General features: G+C 39.6%; 2 protein-coding genes across 10 annotated transcripts in view; one reads left to right on the top strand and one right to left on the bottom strand.

The window, feature by feature from the left end:
* HPS5 (HPS5 biogenesis of lysosomal organelles complex 2 subunit 2) overlaps positions 1-9,977 on the bottom strand; it is a 60,142-nt gene extending 50,165 nt beyond the window's left edge. For 4 of the 8 annotated variants that reach the window (XR_009047517.1, XM_057695902.1, XM_057695909.1 and 1 more), the window contains exons 1-7: positions 9,784-9,977; positions 6,526-6,588; positions 4,561-4,724; positions 2,781-2,891; positions 2,543-2,607; positions 1,890-2,082; positions 143-276 (exon numbers count right to left, since the gene is read on the bottom strand). Coding sequence is in view for 7 of the 8 variants with exons in the window: in XM_057695902.1 (XP_057551885.1) it covers positions 143-276; positions 1,890-2,082; positions 2,543-2,607; positions 2,781-2,891; positions 4,561-4,668 (611 nt within the window). In the remaining variant the exon portion in view is untranslated. The other 4 variants (XM_057695905.1, XM_057695904.1, XM_057695907.1 and 1 more) reach the window with 4 other exon arrangements.
* A 71-nt stretch (positions 9,978-10,048) lies between these two features.
* Positions 10,049-21,491, top strand: part of GTF2H1 (general transcription factor IIH subunit 1) — a 31,516-nt gene continuing 20,073 nt past the window's right edge. The window contains exons 1-3 of one of the 2 annotated variants that reach the window (XM_057695910.1): positions 10,049-10,394; positions 17,597-17,765; positions 21,121-21,313. In XM_057695910.1, the coding sequence (XP_057551893.1) occupies positions 17,612-17,765; positions 21,121-21,313 (347 nt within the window). In that variant the 5' untranslated portion in view covers positions 10,049-10,394; positions 17,597-17,611. The remainder of the gene's footprint in view (positions 10,395-17,596; positions 17,766-21,120; positions 21,314-21,491) is intronic. The other variant, XM_057695911.1, reaches the window with a different exon arrangement.

The raw sequence follows: 21,491 nt of genomic DNA, 5'->3' as shown, positions 1-21,491 counted from the left end.
ACTCAATAACATCAGCTTACACACAGCTGGTTCCTTATTAATATATGTATAACTGAATTGAGGGGTTTGGCTGAGACGACTTGTAAGTCCCTTCGAATTCTAAAATTCTGTATTTCCACTGACTCATGGTTAGTCAATATACCTCTCAGTGTCACACAAGAAGGATCGAGTAAGTGAAGATATAAGTAGTCTTCCATCCAAATAATCTAACTGGACAACACAGGAGTCAACTGTTGTTATTGTCTGAACAGGAAACATCACAAAGGTAGCAGCTGCCTAAAGGGGATGTAACAAGGAAATAAAGTTTACTTATCTTTACATATATGCATAATCCCTTTCTCTTTACCTTTTTAATGAAAATAGCTTAGACAGCAAAATAAAAATTTTAAATGGGCCAAAATTAATTTCCTTGTTAGAATATCAAGTTTCAGACTTCCCTGGTGGTGCAGTGGTTAAGAATCTGCCTGCCAATGCAGGGGACACAGGTTCAATCCCTGCTCCAGGAAGCTCCCACATGCCACGGAGCAACAAAGCCCATGTGCCACAACTACTGAGCCCGTGTGCTGCAACTATTGAAGCCTGGGTCCCTACACCCTGTACTCCGCAACAAGAGAAGCCACCGCACTGAGAGGCCCGAGCACGACAACAAAGAGTAGCCCCCTTCACTGCAACTAGAGAAACCCGGCACACAGCAATGAAGACCCAACGCAGCCAAAATAAATTAATTAATTAAATTAAATTTTTAAGAAAAGAATGTCGTTTCACTCCTTTAAGTTTTGTGAAATAATGTGCTACCTAACTGAAGAAGAGAATTCTTAAGGCTCTGTTTGTGATTATCTGTTCTTAGAAGTTGGGATGGAAAAGATGAAGGACGTTTAGAATATGTGAGAGAATGTTTCACCTGTAGACAGTACTTCTCCCTTTGGGAAAAAAGACAAATTAGGGCTATCCTAAGTGTAGAATTCCAACTGTATTTCAGATCAAAAATATGTCAGGAATCAAGTGGTAACTTTGATGGGTCATCATGAATATTTAATTAATACATCAAGAATATCCTGATGTGTTAATTAAAATAATTTGGCCAATAGTAGTTAGATCTCTTCTTTTCTACCAGGATCCTACATGGAAATAACCCAGTGAGAGACAAGTTCCCCACTTCTGATATAGCAGCTCTGGAGGAGAGGGACAGTGTACCCTAATGACAGACTGGAGCATTCTGTTAAGGTACTTGAGACTCAACTCCTCTGCTACACCAACTGTGGCAGGAAGCCTGGGGACCCGCACTGCTTAGCACAATCCAGGAGGTGTCCATTCACAACAAGTGACATCCATCCTGAGAGAAAATTTACCTAGACCGATGAGTTTCTTCTAAACGGGGACCAGAAGAATAGGAGCCTGGGCAATTGGTACCATTTCTATGTTCGCCATTTTATTCACACAACTAATAAACAGGCATCTTTTCTTTCTTTTCTTTTTTTTTTTTTGGCCGCGCCATGAGATATGCAGGATCTTAGTTCCCCGACCAGGGATCGAACCTGTGCCCCCTGCATTGGGAGCACACAGTCTTAACCACTGGATTGCCAGGGAACTCCACACGTTTTCTTTCTTAACAGCCTAGTGTTAAAAAATGCTTTACTTAAGCGAGCCATGCAGGTGAATTACTGAGTGATATAACAGACAACTGTAAATTACTGAAGTTAACTCACAGAAGCCATTCTGCAACATGGTACCATATGTACTACAGGCAAACAAGTCTTCTCAAAATTAATAGTCTGAGCTCTAGATCAGTCCTCCAAAAGATATAGTAGGTCAAACTGTGTCCTTTAACTGAACTTCTGTAAAACTTCTGTATGTCACCCACATACACAAACAACTGGACTGGTTCTCACCTTTGCTTGTTTAGAAGTGTTGATTTTGATGGCAGAAACTTTCCCCATATGGTCACCTACAAAAACTCTAAGAATAGCTGTATCCCAACACAGAGCTGTAACTTTTCGGCCTTTGTGTTCTGAAGACACATAAATTTGTTCCGGTTTCCCGCGACGCTCCTGATTTAATTCCCAAACGACTACAAGACCTTGACTGCAAGAATTGAGACACAGAAGCAAATTTTTGGCAACGGTGAAAAAGGTACAATTTCATTGCATCACAATATCAACTATATTAAATATATAAGCAAATTCTTATTTTTCATAATAGAGAAAGTCGAAAGCCAAGGTATTAATTTCCTTGTTTTAGTCTACCAATCCAATATAATAGGAAAACGTAGATGTTCTCAATTAGCTCTGTTACCTTTGTCTTCAGAGCTCACAGAAATGTTGTTGCCTCATGTTAGTGTTTTCCACGGACCCTAGGGTGACCAACCACCCGCCCTGGTTTGCTTGGATCTAAGAGGTTGCCCAGGACACGGGACTTTCAGTGCTAAAACAGGGTCAGGCCCAGGCGCACCAGGATAGCTGGTCACCCTAACAAACACACAACTACATTTGTCAACTTAAAATGCATTTGGAAAAGATCAGGTTGTTTTAAAACAGTTTCTCACCTGGTAGCCACAGCAACATAATCATCATCATGTAAACAACAGGCAATCTGAGAAATTGCACCTTCCTAGAGCACAAAAGGAAAAATATTGGGCAGCTTCTCAAAAACGGGTAATTTTTTACTTTTAAATCTCAAGTTTTATCTTCTTCTTTTGCTCCAAATGATCATTTATAACGGAGAAATTCAAATTTATGAAAGACACCCCAGATGGTACATGGCAGGGCCACCCTTAATCTTACCCTGTGTGAAAGAAAAAGCCTTTGCTTCCATCCTTCTTTCTGAATGAGATTGAGTCCTCCTCCCGAACTGCCCAAAGCCAACCATTTTCGAGACACAGCTATGCTCGTACACTAAAGACAAGGAAACAGACAAGTGTGAGACTGTCACAGTAACTCAACAAATAAACTATCTACTGGAAATAAACACGGAGGATCTGTATCAGGTTCCTCCCCCCACCCCACCCACCCAGTTAGACACCGCATAAGGGCACTCAAGCTCTTATTCTAGATAGTGAAAGATACAGAAGAAAGAACATTTTGGTTTTAAATTTTTAATTGAATCTCAAAATGGCTGAATAGGCTGAACTGTATAAATGAGTAATTTTCCCTTGGCAAAAGCCAGTTACTAGCCCATTCATCTTCTGTGCAATTCAGCTAGGTCATTCCAAAACTGACCACAATGATGGAAGATCAAGTCTCTAGGGGATAAAGCAACCACTTTAATCATCTGCTCATGTACATCATTTCTAGTCTGTATAATCAGCACAAAATGTCCACAGCTTTGAGAGCAAGTGAGACTGCAGAGGACACAAATGCAAGTCACTGTACTATTACATCTCCCCACACCTTTAGCCTGCTGATTCTTCTCCTTATTCACCAGAGAAAGCAGTGGCCACGTTGTGCCCAATACCCTGTGACAAAAATTACTGGTTGGTGAACGAAGAGACATTCCCAATCCTCTTCAGCCTTACAGCTTTCCACCACAGAAGAGGGAAAACCTAAATCTTCACTTATCCAGTTTCTTTTGCAGCTAGAGGGAGCCCTGTGACTCAAACCCAGCTAATAAGACTGAGCCCTGCCGGGGCTTCCCGGAAAGCTTTGCCCTCCCAGATAAATGGTAGAATCTGAAGAAGAAAAAAAGCCTTTGTCCTTGGCCACCTCCTTCTTGCTTGAGATGCTAATGGAGAAATCAAGACTGGAGCCAGCACACTTAACCTTGCAACTGTGACCAACAGTATACACAGATGATGGTAGAAGAGGAAAGATGGACAGCCTGGGTCCTGAGGAATATAAAAGGCCAAACCCAGAAACAATAATCTCCTAACAGATTATAAACACCTTTAATTCTTAAGCTATTATTGAGAAGGTTTTCTGTAACTTGTAGCTAAAAAGAAAGTCTGATATCAACCCTCATAATTGTTGCCCATAATACTTTGCCTATTCCTATTCTCCTTTTGCTCAGAGGTGCTTTGGGGTGGCAGCAAAAGTATAAGAATGACATTACACTGGAATTGGTTATGAGACTGTTCTTTACCATGTCATTCCTGAGTTCATCAAACTCATTCCCACAGAGCTAACTCTCAGCTCATTTTGTAAAGCTAATTTTTAGCTCTGTTCCCTAAAACAAAGGGGGTACATCAAACTCCCCGTTTTGGAATGAGCTTAGTATAATTGCAATGGTTTGTGTTGCGCAGAGTAAATGGGGTATACTCATTTATACTATTTTATTTTCAACTAAATACATTACTTTCTGAGAGAAGACAGCAAGATTAGAGGGGAAAATTCAGTAATTAATATCATGGTTTCCAAGGATGGGAAAGAAGAATTCAAATGATTGCTACAAAAATAAATCAAGAAAGCGCTATGAACATTTTACTTGTATGTGAGGTATTACTAGCACGGGTAGGAACACCCAAGATTCTATAAAACATAAAGAACGGGGGGGGGGGGGGCAAGTAACAGAGAGTGCACAAAAATATGAATGTGAAAATAAAACTGATAAAAGGATCAAGAAAATCACCTTCAGACGAGTGGAGTCCAGCCTCAGGGCTGAAAGTAATGGATCCAGAGACTCAAACTCTGCAAGAACATGGCTGTAGGACTCTGGTATCACTGGCACAAAAGTCATTTATCCAGAAAGATGAAACTATGTTGAGTGACAGGCACAGTATTCCTGAATAAAACCTGCAAAAATATAATTTAAGAAGCTCACCACTCTTCCAGCAAAGCATTTAATGAACAGGTGGAGAAAACAGGGCAACATGAGAAAGGGACAAGGATCCCTACTCTGGACCTGCTTAGCATCCAGGTGGAAAGAAAACACAAACAGGTAACATTATACGTGATCATCAGCTTGTATTGATCATTCCCTGACTCCTAAAACTCCCAGAGAATGAAATCCAGATTCTCAAGGCCCTCCACAATCCTAGCCCACTCTATTTATCTAACAGTGTGAACAGGTAGAATAGACACTGCAGGATACAAGGGGAAATTTTGTCAAGTTTCTCTGCGGTAAAATAGCAACTCCAGCTGCAATTCTTTGAGCTGTAAATTTTCTGTCTTTAAGTCTCTCATTAAATTCAATGGTTATCAGCTCACAGTTTAACAGTGCTTAATAGGAAAGGGGCTCTGGATGGCTTTCTCCAGCCTGTAAGTGAGAAGTCAGGTGCGGGGAATCAGTGCACAAAGAAGAAATAAGAGCTTCAATGAGAGGCCTGATAGGAAATAATAGGAATAAGAATACAAGGCAGCATACGCCAACTACCCAGTGTGGACTTTGTAAACTAACACAAGAGTTCTTATCTGTTGAACAACTCTCAAGAGTACATTCTTGTCAAATTATACCAGTTTCCAGAAAAAAGGAGAACGTAAGAAAATTCTACCCATTAACTTTAACTTTTCCTCAATCCTTTGCTTACCTACCAAATTGAGAATAAAGAGCACATACTACAAAAAAATGCAGAAACAATTGTTTATACTTGTTTTAATTTATACTTGTGTTTTTAATTTTTTTTTCAGAAATACACGTATTCACTCATTTATTCAACAAATATGTACTTAGGACCAACTATGTGCCAGGCATTGTTCTAGGTCCCAGAGATACAACAGAGGACAAAAGAAAGTCCTAACATTCATGGAGCACACTTTCCAGGGGCAAAACACATATAAGCTTACAATACTTTTTGTTGCATACCCATAATACAGTCTTATTTTCTGCTAGTAATACTGTTCTTAATACAGCTGATTTCTTCAAGGAGAACAATGTTCTAAAAACTCAAAAATCTTTAGTAGTCCTCCTATACTCAAATATTTGAGAATTCCTAATCTAAGAAAACTCTTTCCTCATCCTTTTCACTCATTCATTTTATTAAGCACTGTAGATACAGAAAAATCTGGATTGCTAAGACAGCTAGCGTTGCCCACCATCCAGTTCTACAAGGGTTAAGTCGTAACCCACTACAGTTGCTGACCACGTGCGCTCTGACAGGAAATTAAGACAACAGGATGAGGCCCTCTGCTTTGGATAAAGCAGGCCCCTTAGATAGCAGATGTGTATGTCAGGAAGAAATTTTAATCATCCCAGATTTTTGCACCCTCCCCTACATAGAAAAGCACCAAAATCATTAACTTGAGATACCTGTTCTTTGTGATTAGCGGTAATCTTTTACCAAGATGTAGGCTTAACTGCACTTATTTCCTAGCCAAAAATCATACATGAACTGTCTTCTCTATATACACTATGATATTATGTATAAAATAGGTAACTAATGAGAACCTACGTAGAGCACAGAGAACTCTATTCATTGCCCTGTGGTGACCTAATTGGGAGGGAAATCCAAAAAAGAGGGGATATATGTATATGTATAGCTGATTCACTTTGTTGTACAGTAGAAACTAATACAACACCATAAAGCAACTATACTCCAATAAAAATTAAAAGATAAAAATTTTTTAAAAATTAAAAATAAACTGTCTTCTCCCATACCTCTCAGAACAGTTTCCTCAGGGCTGCGTGGCTGTCAGTCAGGCTACAGTCCTCAGCAAGACTCTAAATAAAACAAACTCACAATTCTTATTTTCTTTGTCTTTCTCTAAGTCAACAGTCTCTAGTAAAATATGAGTCACAGTGATGCAAACAAGACAAATAAAATAATTCCAGAAATCAGTCCCTTTATAATCAACTAGGGATAAAAAGACAAATCATACACACACACACACACACACACACACACACACACACACACATCCCATAAGGGAAACATAAGCAAGGTACTATGTTGGAATTTGGAGGACAGAGGGATCATATTGAGTTGAAAGTAACCATAGACAGCTTCCTAAGGGAAGTAGCACTGGAGCTGAGTAGGTCTTAATCACGAGGGAAAAAGAAAGGGTAGCAGGTAGGGAAGCAATAAGCAAAGATATAGAGGATATATTTGGAGAATACAAGTTTAGTCTTTGGTTGAAACAGGATACAAGCAATGAAAAATAAAGCTGGAACAGTAACTTAGGCGTAAGTTGCAAAGCACTGTGAATCTCAAACTAAGGACCCTGAACAAATTTTAATCTGGTAGGTAAGAGAAAGACATTGAAGGATTTAATGCTGGGAGTTCACGTAATTTCTGTGAAGCTGTGACGCGCTGTGGGCAGATACTGGAAAACCAAGACTTGAGAAAAGGGGGAGGGGGTGGTGGGCAACTAAAGAAAAGGCCTTTTAATGACTCAAAAAATCTGGTAGAGAAGGAGAAAACCTCTGTTGACCTTGTGAGCAGGGGAGACTCAAACAGATCTGTAGGTAACAGCTAAAAAAAAAAGGCTTTAGAATGAAAGGGACTGAAGGGACTTCCCTGGTGGGCCAATGGTCAAGACTCCACGCTCCCAGCAGGAGGCCTGGATTCAATGCCTGGTCAGGGAACAGATTCCCACATGACCCAACCAAGACCTAGCACAGACAAATTAATTAATTAATTATTTTTAAAACAGGAATGAAAGGGAGTGAAGATACAAAAAAAAGAAGATAAAATCACTGTACAAGATCCTAAGTAAGATAAAAAGGAGTGACATCAGGACCACAGTGACCATCTCCTCCACTGTGATCTTAAAACAAACTCTTAGACGGATAGACCATTTGGCCATTCTCTCAGTAAAGAGAGAATGACCTGGAAATTATTACCTAACGGTAAAAAACCTAGTAAGTTTCTATTTTTCTGAAAAAGACTTAATGGAGATGAGGATGAAAATGGAATAGCATAAACAATGTCAGTTCTCCAGAGAAGCTGTTGGTGACAGTGTTAAGCCAACTCCAAAATTATACTTTTCTTTGTGCTTACTCTCTATGAAATGACTCCTTTCCCTCCACATCTACTTATCAAAACCTGCCCAGCCTTTCAGGCCCAGCATAAGTCCCACTTCCCAGAATTCTCAAGGTGGAAGACGCACAGGTAATTCAGTGCACCCATCCACTTAATTCAGCAATTAGTCTTGCCCTGGATCCCTGCACACTTTCAGCAAAGGAAAGGAAGTGCTCCCTCTCATGAAGCTGCCCATTCCACTCCTCCACAGCTCTCACTGTTATAAGGTACCTTTTTTATTACTAGGCTAAAACCTGATGACTTGGAGACTTTATTTCCAACTATGGCTTCTACAGTTTAAGGAAATAAGTTTACTCCTTTCAAAACAGTCCTTCAGTATTTGAAAAGTGTTGTGAGGTCTTCTAAAAATTTAACAACCCCAGTTCTTCCTGACCTGACAATTTCCAAATTCCTCTCTGTTCTGATCAGCCTTCCATAAAGGAGCTTTAGTTTGCCTGAAAAATGTGGTGTCCAGAACTGAACATAAAATTCTTTAGCCGGATGCAAAGAATAGATTACACTAACTTCCTTGACCTGGACACTAAGTTTCTGTATTACACCCTAAAATAGTATCAGACGCGTTTTTCCCCCCAGATATGTTTTTAAAGTAGCCATGTCACACTTCTGATTCAACAGAGCAAGCAGTTAACTAAAATCCAAAGAAATTTTCAAATAAAATGAATATAATCTTCCTAGTCAGTACCTAGATACAGTAGAATCAAGCTCAAACTGAAAGCTGCTATTAATCAACTGTGACAGTGGATATAAAAAGTACCTAGAAAATTTGATAATTGTTAAAGTTTAGTTAGGTATAAACAAGGCTTCATTATATTTATCCCGTCTACTTTTGCCTATGTTTTAAATATTCTTGAACAAGATTTTTTTTAAGTATAGTTAATTTACAATGTTGTTAGTTTCAAGAGTACAACAAAGATTTAGTCATACACATATATTCAAGATTTTGTTAAGTATGTACTTAACAAAAAGCTCTGTACAAACCTTTCATCCTATAAACTTTCTGTGCCTCCATAATTCATATGCTGTTTCTTGAATCTTCCTCCATCTAACAAAACCCTATCTTCCTGCAAAACTGAGTTTAACTACTACTTCTGTTTAGTCTGTCACACCGTTAGCCTAGCAAAAAACTAAGCAAATAGAAGGTGGCCATAAATGCTTTCAGTCAATGAAAAAACTTTTTGAAAGGCTAGCTTGCCCAAGATCACAGAGTTCACAGGTAGAGCTGAGACCAGAATCCACTAATCCTGAGTCCAAATCTAATTACCTTTTCCATTTCCCCGCACTGCTTGATGGTAACTAAAAGAGCAGTAGGATCAAGAAAACGCTTTTTTCTCTTCGCCCTAGTACTCATTTTACTCATTTTAATGGACTAGTGCTTGCCGCGCGAACAACCAATGCAAATCACAGCGTTCTCTTTTCCGCACTAGATGCGCGGATGGAAGAGGAGGCAGAATAGAAAAGAAAAGAAGCAAAAATTAAAGATATTGCACGGAAATATCTTTGTAGGGGATGTAGGAGGGGATGTGGGAGATTCCCTCTTTTCCATAATGGGGACCTTTTATACCCAAGTAATAGAGAACTCGCCACCCCAGACCAAGAAATGGCGACTCACTCACTCATGCACTCAACATGCCCAGCACGCACCACTGCAGACAGTTCCGGACCACAAGCTCCCTGACTAGCGGAACGCCTAACTTTTTAACAGCAGTAACTTTAATATTATATTCAGATCTCCCGAAAGGAGTCTCGGTAATCAAGTTTTCAAAGCCAGGCTCCCAGCCTGTAAGTCTCAGCCCCTCTCCACCACCTGCAGGCCGGTAGCCCCCAATTTCCGATGGGTCACACCCTCTCTCCCAGCCGGGCGCCGGGACACTCACCGCGCACTAAGAGACGCACCTGAGCTTCAGTTTGCTCTCCTGCCCCTCCCCTCCGCGGCTTACATCATTCCGGAGCGCCGGGGACGCCGGGACAAAGCTGTTAACAGTGCTTCCTCGTCACGTGACAGGTTACGCCCCTGCTTGCGCGTGGTCCCTCCCCCTCAGGCCGCGGTCGCGATTACGCTCTCTGCGGCCTGCAGCAGGCAGGCCGCTGCCGGCCGAAGACGCAGCGCCGGTCGGGATCGGAGAAGCTCTAGGGCAAAGGGGTGAGCCAACCAGGATCCCGGGACCCTTCACCGCTTAAAGCTGGCGAGGGGAAATGAAAGAGGCGGGCACCGGCGGGGCAGGGAGGGAACAAGCGGAAGGTGTCATGGCGGCCGCGCTCTGGAGTCACGTGCCTCGCAGGCCCGCCTTGGCACTTCCGGTCACGTGCCCTCAGAGTTCTCGCAGCCAGCGATGGAGGCGAGACCCCCCGGTAACAGAGGCGGTGGCGACGGCGGCAGCTACTGGCTTTCAGCCTCTTCCCGGCAGCGTCTCTAAGAAGCGCGGCGGAACTCGACCCGACCCAGCCCAGTAACTTACTCTTTGCCCAGGGCCGTAGCTCCTACCTGGTAAGTTTAGAGCGAAGGATGGGGGTGGGCGGGTGAGTGAGGAACTGACAGGCCTGGGGGCCGCAGGACGGCGCGGAATCTGCCCCTTTTTCCTGTGTCCCTGTCGCCGTTGCCACAACTCCCAAGGCTACGGTCTCGGTAGCCCTTTATCATTCTGAACTGAGGAAGAGGCGACCCCTCACCTACTTGTCTGTAGGAAGTCTATACCCATCCACTGACAGCAGGGGCTCGAAGATTTACTCAGAGCCGGGATCAGACTTGGCTCATGAGGATGAAGGACGTGGAGGCCTCTCTCTGGGCTGAGGAGCCCTTACCGTTGGAAAATATGCTGTTGAGTCTTTAGGTTTCTGTAAGGGAAAAGCTTTCACCTTAGTGCCCGCACACCTTTTGCTTCACCTGTCAATCTTGCCACTCTTAAAATCTTCTTAACACGTGTGCCTGTCCAACCCCCTCCTCCCCCCACACACACACCAAGTTTTGGTCTATGCCCAATTTGATCGTCTTGAAGCACCAACACAGAAATAAATAGGTATTTTAGAAATACCGGAATGTTCTCAGAGGCTGCATTGTCTAAGGAGGTGTATTCGGTTGACTCTTAAATCCCCGTTTTAGGGTCTGTAAAATGGGAGGTGGGAGGAGAGAGAAAGATTTAACTTTTTGTCCATTAAAAGACCCAGTTTTAAAGACATACAAAAACTAAGTGGTTTAAAAAGACACCTTGCAGAAGGTACTGACCCCGTAAAGGAGTGGAACGATTTTTCCCCATAAATTCTTACCAGAAACACCAGCATGTAAAGCAGCATGCCATGGTAGAATTGAGTTAGGGAGTGTCCCGCCTACCCATTCAGCCTCCCTTCTTGAAACACAGCGTGAAAATCATGAACTGGGCTTTGGTAACTAAGCCAGAGTTGCCAACTGTAAGATAGATTTTTAAAAATCAAAACTAGAACAGATGAGATGGAGAGGTCACAACAGAGGGGAACATAACCTGTAGGGTCAGGTTCATGACTTACAAAAGGACTAGGCTCTGGAAAGAACTTTGTACCTTTTAGCAGAGCTAAATTCCTCGTTTGAAAAGGAGGGAGAGATAATTTGGAGCCATTAAACCTGTTCTGCTACTCTCACTCAGCCAACACTTAGCAGTGCAGTAGATTGATAGGTTTGAGTCTCTCCTAGGTGATATTAAATACATATGGTAGTGCTAATGTTAAAAAAAGAAAAATCCACACAAATGCAGAGAGGGCTCTTTAAAAATACTAGGAAGGTTGGTGTAAAAAGAGAGGAACTGGTTAAAAATGCACCAAATGATCGGCTTCAGTCAGTTGTGGCTGCGTCCTGTATGTACTGCCCTCAAGGCTCGTATCTTATACCTACTGGTCTGACTTTACATCTTTTAGTCCTGCTTTTCTGTGCTGCTGGTTTTTCCCTTACCATCAGAACGTTGTCAGGTGTACCTTGAGCTTTCCTAGCATTTATTCATGGCTTCTGCTGCTGGAAGGACTTTGGAGACTTCTCTGGTGGTCCAGTGGTTAAGACTCTGCGCTTCCATTGCAGGGGACATGGGTTCGATCCCTGGTTGGGGTACTAAGATCCTGCATGCTGCACAGCGTGACTAAAAAAAAAATTCAGTTCAAAAAAAATTTTTAAAAGAAAAAAAAAAGAAGCATCTTTGTCCCTTCCTCCTTTCTCTCTTTCCTGCCTTCAGTGTGGTAGTGTCAGGCACCCATCTAATAGTCCCTCCTTTCTCCACTTACGATTACTGATTGCGCCTCTCTCAGTTTTGGTATCCTACTCTTGTCAGCATGCAGTATTTATTAGTGAATATGAGCATACACTTTCCTCTATCTTGCATCTCTTGCATTTTCCTTCTCCTGCCTCTCCTATCACTGCTGTAGAATGAAAAAGTGCTTGGTCTTAAAATTGCTACTTCTGTTATTCCCTTTAATATCTTCTTTCTGTGTGTAACTATCCTTAAAACAGTACGTTTTGGTCACTCTTTGAATACTTCCAAGGTCTTATTCCCTGTAGTGCTGAATTGTTAACATTTTTTAGGATTGCCTGATGGCAAGCAGCATTCCAAATCTCCATTTTGTCTGCTGGCAGACACAGAAGCGCTTTCTCTAATAATAATGCTCCTTTTAGAGAGTGATAAGGAGTTTATGTTTCACTTGTTGCCTTTTTTTCTTCTGCACCATTTATCTCTGCACATTGGAAAAGGGGATGTAGGTAATGGAAATGCAGAGATACAGGATGTAGGAAATGGAAATGTAAAGATTTCTGCTGAATAGTTTCAAATTTTTCCTATCTGTGTTTACGTATAAGCCAGTTTTTGGAATCTGTGAAGAATGGTACTCTGATCTGTGAGTTGAGAGCTTTAGTGCTTCCTGGAGTTTAGCCAAGGATGTATGCTACAAAGGTTTCTTGTTATGTCTTAACGAAGATTGTGTTCTTTTTAACAACAGAGATCTTAAATTGATATCACAGGTATTATTGGACTTCCTGTGGGCTAAAATATGCTGCTGGGCTTTGTATTGGCACGAACACAATGTATGCAGCCCCTGCCCTTCTTTATGAAGCTTGCCGTCTTTTGGGAAGACACATTAAAAGAATTACTTTAAAAATTAATTGCAGTAATGATAAGTGCTGTAAAGAGAGGAATAGGAGACCTAGCCAGCTGATGAAAAGGGAGGAGAATGTGCAGAGGCTCAGCACAAGGCAGGGATGATCCTTTAGCCTCAAGCAAGTAAATATTTAACTGCAAATGAATTAACGCCTTTACTGGAGGATTTTGCTATTTAAAGAAGTCTTGCGGCAGATTATTTCATAAAGTAAATAATCTTTTAAGTAAAGCTAGATCTTCATCAAGCCACTTGATTTAAATGTAACTGCACCGATATTTTTCATAAACAAAATATTCTGTGGCTCTTACAGAGTTCTGCTGAAGGAAGTTTTTGCCACCCAAGGAGCCACCTTCAAGAAAAATCTAGAAATCATAGAAGCCATTGTAGGATGGTCCCAGTGTTTCTATTAAACTTCCTAAAACTGATCCTTGTACAATTAACTGAGGTGCTACAGATGATCAGGGAAATTTGCCAAGCAAGTTAGCTATTACACAATTGACTAGTTATTCTCAGTGTTGAGTAACTTATCTTTGATTTATTTTTAAAGCTCCCTCTAAGTGAATTTTAATATGAATGGTTTTATATGCAATACATAAGAGACGTATATGTTTTTCCCAATTGATTTAAAGTAGCCAACTCTAATAGTTCTGTTAATCTAATTTATTCTCAGCTTAACAGTTTCTCTGTCTTCGTTCATCTTTCTTCCTTACCTTCCCATCTCAGAAAAGTGTTTCTGTTCTTTTCCAAAGCTAACACTGTTTATTTGTGCCCATAAGCTTAGTTAATTGGGGACTTGCTCTGTCAGCTATCCTTGCTTTTCCTCCATATATGGACATATTTCAAATTATCCTGTAATTATCTGCTTACCCCCCTCCACACACCCTCTCCCCCATCTTTCTCAGATTTCCTAAAGTGTGGTTCATATGTTATGCAGTGTGATTTTACATGGTATAGACAGGTTTTAAAAATGTTTTTAATAGTTGTGTGTTCATTATAATGAATATTATAAAATTGATATGAAAATATATAATGGTTCCGTAGATGTTATAAAAGTTATTATAAAGTTTTAATACTAAATAAAAATAATACACATATTACAGAAATTGAAAATAACAGTTGTTTTAATTCTTACCCACCCTGACTTTTCCTGTGTTACTTTATAGATGTGATTTGATAGGGAATAAACTCTTGGAAAGACATTTTTAATAACTACTTTTCTAATTACAAAATACGTGTTTATTGTAGATTGTCCAGAAAGCAAAAAGAACGTTCAAATCATCTGTAGTCCTGTCACCATAGGTAACCACTATTAAATTGGGTGTATGTCTCTCCAGTCATATATATTTGCAGAATAGCATACATAATGGAACTCCAAGGTCATACTGACCCAGATTCAAACCCAGTTCTACTTCTCGATGCTTTGGGAAAGCATCTTGATCTCTCAGACCCAGTTTCCTTTATCTGCAGAATGGAACTAATAATAGAACCTACCTCAGGATTGTTAACTAGGGACTGAGTGAGATAATGCCAGTAAAGAACTTAGCCCAGTGCCTGGCACATATTACAAGCAGTCAATTAATTTTAGATAGGTTTTGTTTTCAATTTAAGAATATGGAATCAAATACATGCCTTTTTTGCTTGCTTTGATCACCTAACAGTGTATCTTTTCATGTCATTAAATAGTCCTTTAGGGAATTCCCTGGCAGTCCATTGGTTAGGACTGTGCGCTTTCACTGCTGAGGGCCCAGGTTCAGTCCCTGGTTGGGGAACTTAAATCTTACAAGCTTCGGCACAGCTGGAAAAAAAAAGTCATTTAAAACAGTGGTTTTCAAACTTTTTAAGCAACAGTAATTCTCTAATCAGAATCTTAGGAGGACATCAAATAAGTAAATCAGTTAAAAGATAGATATATTAAGAGTTTTGACCTCTCTCATATGTGATGTATGGATATTAAAACTGTAGAGATTATAAAGTAATGTGGGAAAATGTTTTCAGTGGCAAATTAGCAAGATAATTAACCTGGCTGTACTTTGTGATTACATTTGGGTACAGATAAGCACAGTTTAAAATTAAGAAAATTGATGTTACAGTTGTGAGATTGTGGCATTTTTAAAATCCCTTTTTGTTACTGAACTTACTAGGGCTTTGCCCCAACATTTATAAATGCCCACATAATATAGACTATCTGTACCTGCATGACTCAGCAGCACCTCACACTCATTTCAGAGCTGAATTCCTTGCCTTCACTTTCAAACCTTTTTCCCTTCTTATTGTTTCTGTAAATGACATCACCGTACTCCTGTCAGTAAGGCTTAGAAGTAGGGTATGAGCAAGCATCTGTGACACCTCTTTCAGCACAATGTCTATTCATCCTGCTTCCTTAGTACTTCTTGTCGCTTCCTCTCCATTCTTCTGCCACCAACCTGGTTCAGACCCTTTTTGGTCCCTCTCTTCAGTGTCTCTCATATTGACTCACATTAATTTTCTAAAATACAAATCACTCCCTTATTCAGATCTTTAGAAGTTTTCTGTTGTCTACCACATAGGAGAGTGTTCTCCACTATCTGCCTCCATCTTAACTGTCCAGCTTCATACCCCACTGATCCCCATCATGACCTTTGTGCTGCATCCATAGTGGATTACTGACCATTCACTGAGAGTCTCGAGCCTTTGCCCCAAGCCATTCCCTTTGCCTGTAATGCTTATTTCCTTTTCTCTGTCAAAACCCTCATTCAAGACCCAATTCATAACTAACGTATGTCTAAAGAAGAATAAACTACTGATGCAAGTAGTAGTAGCGGTGAATTTCAAAAACATGTTAAGCAAAAAGCCAGAGACAGAAGCATACATACTGCATGATTCCATTTATATGAAATCCTAGAACAGACAAAAACTAATCTGTGGTGATAGAAGTCAGAAAACAGTTGCTGGAGGGTGGGAGGAGGAGAATTGACTAGAAAGGGACCTGAGAGAACTTAGGGGGTGATGAAAATATTCTGTCTTGTTTTTGGTAATGGTACATGGGTGTATACAGTTTCCAGAGCACATCAAGCGGAACACCTAAGAACTATGCATTTAGTGATTTGCATTTTGTTTGTTCAGTTAATTATAACTGAATTTTTCTATTGCCCTAAGATATCTGTGCCAGATATTTGACAAAGCATCTCATGTGAAGAAGTTAATTGCCTCTCAGTCTTAATTCAGAACGGTTTTTTGTCTCCCTTTTGGGACTTTACACATTCTAATTGGTGTACCCACACACACACCCATCTTGCTCACTAGATTGGAAGCTTTCTGAAGCAGAAATCACTACTGGCAGATATTCGTCTTTGGATAATCCTTAGACTCCTTGGCTCAGTACAGAACTATTGAATAAATGTATCCACACTGACTCTTTTCCTTTCCATTTTTGAGGTGGAGCAGCCTGTAAGGAAACTTACGAAAGGGAAGCTCTGGCTATTCAAAATTCAGGTAGTTGACTTAAGAGAACTTAAATTTCACTCTTTTTTTTTAAACTTGTATTTTTTATTTTTAAATCACTGTTTCAGTGATAAGAAATATTACAGCAAAGCTTCACTTGTTTGCTCAGATTGAATTCTTATGACACTTAGATATGCTAACTTCTCTGAAATTATAATTTATACCTGAAGAAGTAAATATTTTTAAGTTATATTTTAAATCATTCCTTTGGGAATGAAAACTAAAGTCATAACTTTACCAGAAATGGCATATATGTGCCATTTGTGCTACCACTTTCCCCATCCCAGCCCATGGCAGACTTCATCAATCATGGCATCTTTCCTGTTGACCCCAGACAGCCTCAAAGTCCTTTTCAGCCTCATGTTCCAGACAGCTACACTCAGGACTCTAGGACTTGGGTTGGGTGGCTAAGATTCCCAGGGTTGGGGAGAAGTTGGGGGAAGCTCCAGGCTGTTTTCTAGGTAACAAATTAGCCATTACAAATGAATCTTTGGCCTAGACTGGAGAGTAGTTAAAGACATTTGATTGTTAAAAGATGGGGAAGATAGTTAAGGGGAAGTGTTAAGTGTTAAATTCTTTCAGTTTTATATTTAAGCACATGGGAACAATCTTAGACCAGGTTTTAGATCTCAAAGTGGTTTCCGGGAGGTCACACAAATTCCTTGGCCCTTAGTTTTTTCAGTTGAAACAAATTTGAACTAAATATCCAGTAGAGTGCTGTGTAATTCTAAAGTTCTGCAATTCTAAATATAGGCCATAGATCACATATTTGTAGTCAAATCATATGTTTAAGATTTAAGAATATAACTGAGAAGAATAAAAATAAATTGAAAATACTCTGATTAGTATACATGGAAATGGTTTGAAAACTGCCAGGTGTTGTCCACTTTAAGTGTTGTGTAAATTCACACCTGTGGTATGAGCAAAGTGAAGTTTGATTTTAAAAGAATAACACCGTACAGCTTTGTCTTCAACTTTGAATGAGGGAAAAGACTTTTTTTAAGACTTTTTCCCTCCTAATTATTCATTTTAGATTTGGAAGGAACTCAAGTCAACAAATCCAACCCTAATTGAGATGTGAAATATTTTTGTCTTTTTTAGCACCTTCTAGCCATCATGGCAACTTCATCTGAAGAAGTTTTGCTGATTGTAAAGAAGGTACGACAGAAGAAGCAGGATGGAGCTCTGTACCTCATGGCAGAAAGAATTGCTTGGGCACCTGAAGGCAAAGATAGATTTACCATCAGCCATATGTATGCAGATATTAAATGTAAGTCAGCTATGCTAAATCTGATGTATGTCGTATTTGTTAATAACTTTATAAGAAGACTGCTTATACAGTCTTTGTGGGGTTTTTATTATAATGTCAAAAAGTCAACTGTATAGAAATAGTTATGGAGTGGGATGACTGAATATATATTATTCTATAACCTGCCTTTTCTACAATAATAGAGTTTGTACAGCTTTACATGTGTAAATCTACCTCATGTGAAGATATTCACACATACCTTCTTTTAAGAGTTGCATGATAGTCCACCGGATGGATTTATTGTCATGTATTTAACCAGTCCTCTATTGAAGGATATTTAGGAAGTTTCCAGAATTATGTTATTGAAAACAGTGTTGCAGTGTTGATCTTTGCACTAATATCTTTTTGAGGTTGTGTATATGGGATACATCCCTGCAATGCGCTTACTGGTTCAAGTAATTCATGCATTTAAAATCTTGATAGATGATGCCAGATTGCCCTTAATAAAATTGTATCATTTAAGTAAAGTGTAATTAATCTTTGGTTATGTGGCCATCATCTGTTGAGAAAATAGACTCAATTTTATCCATTCATCTGTTGATGGACATTTAGGTTGCTTCCACGTCCTGGCTATTGTAAATAGTGCTGCAGTGGACATTGGAGTGCATGTGTCTTTTTGAATTATGGTTTTCTCTGGGTATATGCCCAGCAGTGGGACTGCTGGGTCATATGGTAAGGACTCAATTTTATACTAACTGTAGATGGGAGAAATACAGAGCATGATATTTTTATATCCTTTTTCTTTTTATGATTTTCAAGTATGAAGGCTAACATCAAAACCGCTTCTCTTTTCAAATTTGCAAAATTAACTTTGAACTTATTACACAAAGGTATGGTACTTTGTGGCTCAATAATAATTAGATTTAAAGGCACCAAGTGAATCCTGGGATTTAGAACCTTTACTCTGAAAGGGATTATGCAATTCACCTAACTAAAAGATCTTGAATAGGAGGGACCCGGGGGGAGCTGGGCAGCAAAGCCCTTGACAAATTGTGGTATCTCGATTGTGACCATTAATATGGATTGATTTATTTTCCTGGATATGAGATTCTTCTCCTAGATAAAATGCTGAACAGATTGCAAGGAACATGACACCTCAAAACATAGACAGTCCTCAACTTGCAAGTGGTCGGTTTACAAACATCCTTTGTGTATGAACAGTTGCCCTAAGGACTTACCTCTAATTTGCTGCTGGAAATGACCAAGATCCTCATATTTCTCCACTGAAATAACTTAGAATCTTAATTTTCAAAAGGAAGTACTGTTTAAAATTCATAATAATTCAGTACTGCCTGAGCTATCTGGTCTTTGTCAACTCTCCTGGGAACACTACTTCCTTTTTTTTTTTTTTTTTTTTTGACACACGGGCTTAGGTGCTCCACGGCATGTGGGATCTTCCTGGAGCTGGGATCGAACCCGTGACCTCTGCATTGGCAGGCGGATTCTTAACCACTGCGCCACCTAGGAATCCACTACTTCCTTTTAAAACTTTCTTTCTGTGGAGAACTGCCTCACCAAGTTTCTAATAATAGTTTTACAAACTAACATTTGTTCTACAATAGACTCAAATTAGGAAATGCCTGTATTAGCATTTCTCTTAAATGGGAAGCTAGCCCTATACCTTTGCAAAACACATACTCACTGTGATACTCACAGCGTGCAATAAAGAATATGTCTATCTCCTATATTTCAACAATTCTTCTCAGCTGTTGAGGGGGAGAGCACATACCCAAATCTAGATCTGCACCAGATCAGTTTTCATTTTAGTTGAATATTTGAAAGAATGCTCATTTCTGAAAGAAGCCATTGAAAGTTGTCCATAATAAATTACTAAGGTGAAAATCAGCAAAGTCAGTTAAAAAAACTTCAGAAGTAGACCTCTCAGGGACACGAGCTAAGATAGAGCAAGAATAAAGCAGTGGCTGAGAAAAGATACCTGGAAAGGAGTGATAGTTTGTTTTGGAGGTATGGAATAATGGAACAGGCTTGCTAACAGTGTAAATCACTTCATATTGCTATTTTTGGCAGTAAGGTATTTCATCTAAACTGTTGGTTTGGAAGCAGTATCTTCATTAAAAAATTTCTGTTTATTTAAGTGTTAGTAGGTTACTTAGTGCAGAGAGCTCTAGGTAATGTGTTCATACTACCATGAGTCACCCATTTAGTGAGACAAAGCCCCTTCATCTCTGTTTGCCTTACAAAGAAGACAAGCCATGAGGCTCACTTTTTAAGAATACAAGATCTCTGTTATGTAGGTATATTTTGACATTTCCAGCCCCAACTTATGAAAATCTTCAGTTACAGAAAAGTTTAAAGAATAGTATGATGTATACCTGTATATTGTATCCCCTAAATATTGGTTATTATTTTGCTGTGTTTGCTTTTTTATGTGACTGTACACTTTGCTTATAACATTATGACACCAGGAAAATTTTAATAAATATCCAGACCATTGTTGCATTTTCCCACTTCTCCAAACAACGCTTTTATAGCTGTGATTTTTTTTTTAACCGATATCTAGTCTAGGTTCATGTATGTAGTTGTAGTCTCTTTAGTCTGTTCTTAAAGAGTACAGGCTTGTAGAATATCACACATTCTGATTATGTCTGATTGTCTCTTCAAGGTTTTGTTTAATTTTTTTCCTGTATTACCTGTAGTTCTTATAAACTAAAAGTCAGGTCTACAGGCTTGATTATATTCAAGTTAAACATTTTCAGCAAGAACAACACATAAGTGGTGGTGCTTATTCCAATTCTGTCACCTCAGAAAGCCCACAGTGTCAGGTTGTTCCATTTTTAATGAGGCTAAGTTTGATCACTTGGTTAAAGTGCTGACACCTGGTCTCTCAAATGTAAAATTATGTATTTTCCTTTGCAATTAGCAAGTAAGCCATGGGATATGGAGTTTTTTGAATCGTGACAGATCATTTTTATTAATGATAATGTCACTTGGAAGCAGCTGTTCGGGGTGGATTCAGGACTCCAAGTTGGCTGTTTAGAAAGCTTTAAAAAACCTGCCCAGTTGAGTGGAAACAAAAGCCCTTTAGTATCCATAGGTGGAAGCAGTGGGTGAGAAGTGCCACACAAAAAGGATACTGAAGAAGGAAGCCAAGTGTTAGCTGTGAATTTGTTGAACTGTGCTCTGGGTATGTGGGATTATTTGAGAAGAGTGCATTTCTGATAAAGCATTAAGATTGTAATAGGACAACTAAAGCCCAAAGGAAGCCTGAGTCTTCTTGGAAGGAGAAGTATCTTATTATGTGACTGTTTCCACAGTGCAGGTATCCTCATCTAACTAGCCTCGTGTTTCTTTTTAGGCCAGAAAATCAGTCCAGAAGGAAAAGCTAAAATTCAACTTCAGCTGGTCCTGTATGCAGGGGACACAACTAACTTCCATTTTTCCAATGAAAGCACAGCAGTGAAAGAGCGAGATGCAGTGAAAGACCTTCTTCAGCAGCTGCTGCCCAAATTCAAGAGGAAAGCAAATAAAGAACTGGAAGAGAAAAACAGGTGAAGGAGGAAAAGAACAGCCTTTTAAAGAGACATTAGTTTCTCACTAGTCGAGTAATAGTTTACTTCTCACCCCTTGTGCTTTGATAGTATAGTATGGGAAAAGATGGGCTTTGTTATCTTTACCTTTATGTTTGGTTCTTAACTTTAGCATCTTACTAGCTTTGGCTTTTGGCAA

Source organism: Hippopotamus amphibius, chromosome 9 (genome assembly GCF_030028045.1).
Source record: "Hippopotamus amphibius kiboko isolate mHipAmp2 chromosome 9, mHipAmp2.hap2, whole genome shotgun sequence".
Taxonomy (NCBI): domain Eukaryota; kingdom Metazoa; phylum Chordata; class Mammalia; order Artiodactyla; family Hippopotamidae; genus Hippopotamus; species Hippopotamus amphibius.
The sequence above is the reverse complement of the archived record's forward strand: the minus strand, read 5'-3'. Positions and strand labels throughout refer to the sequence as shown.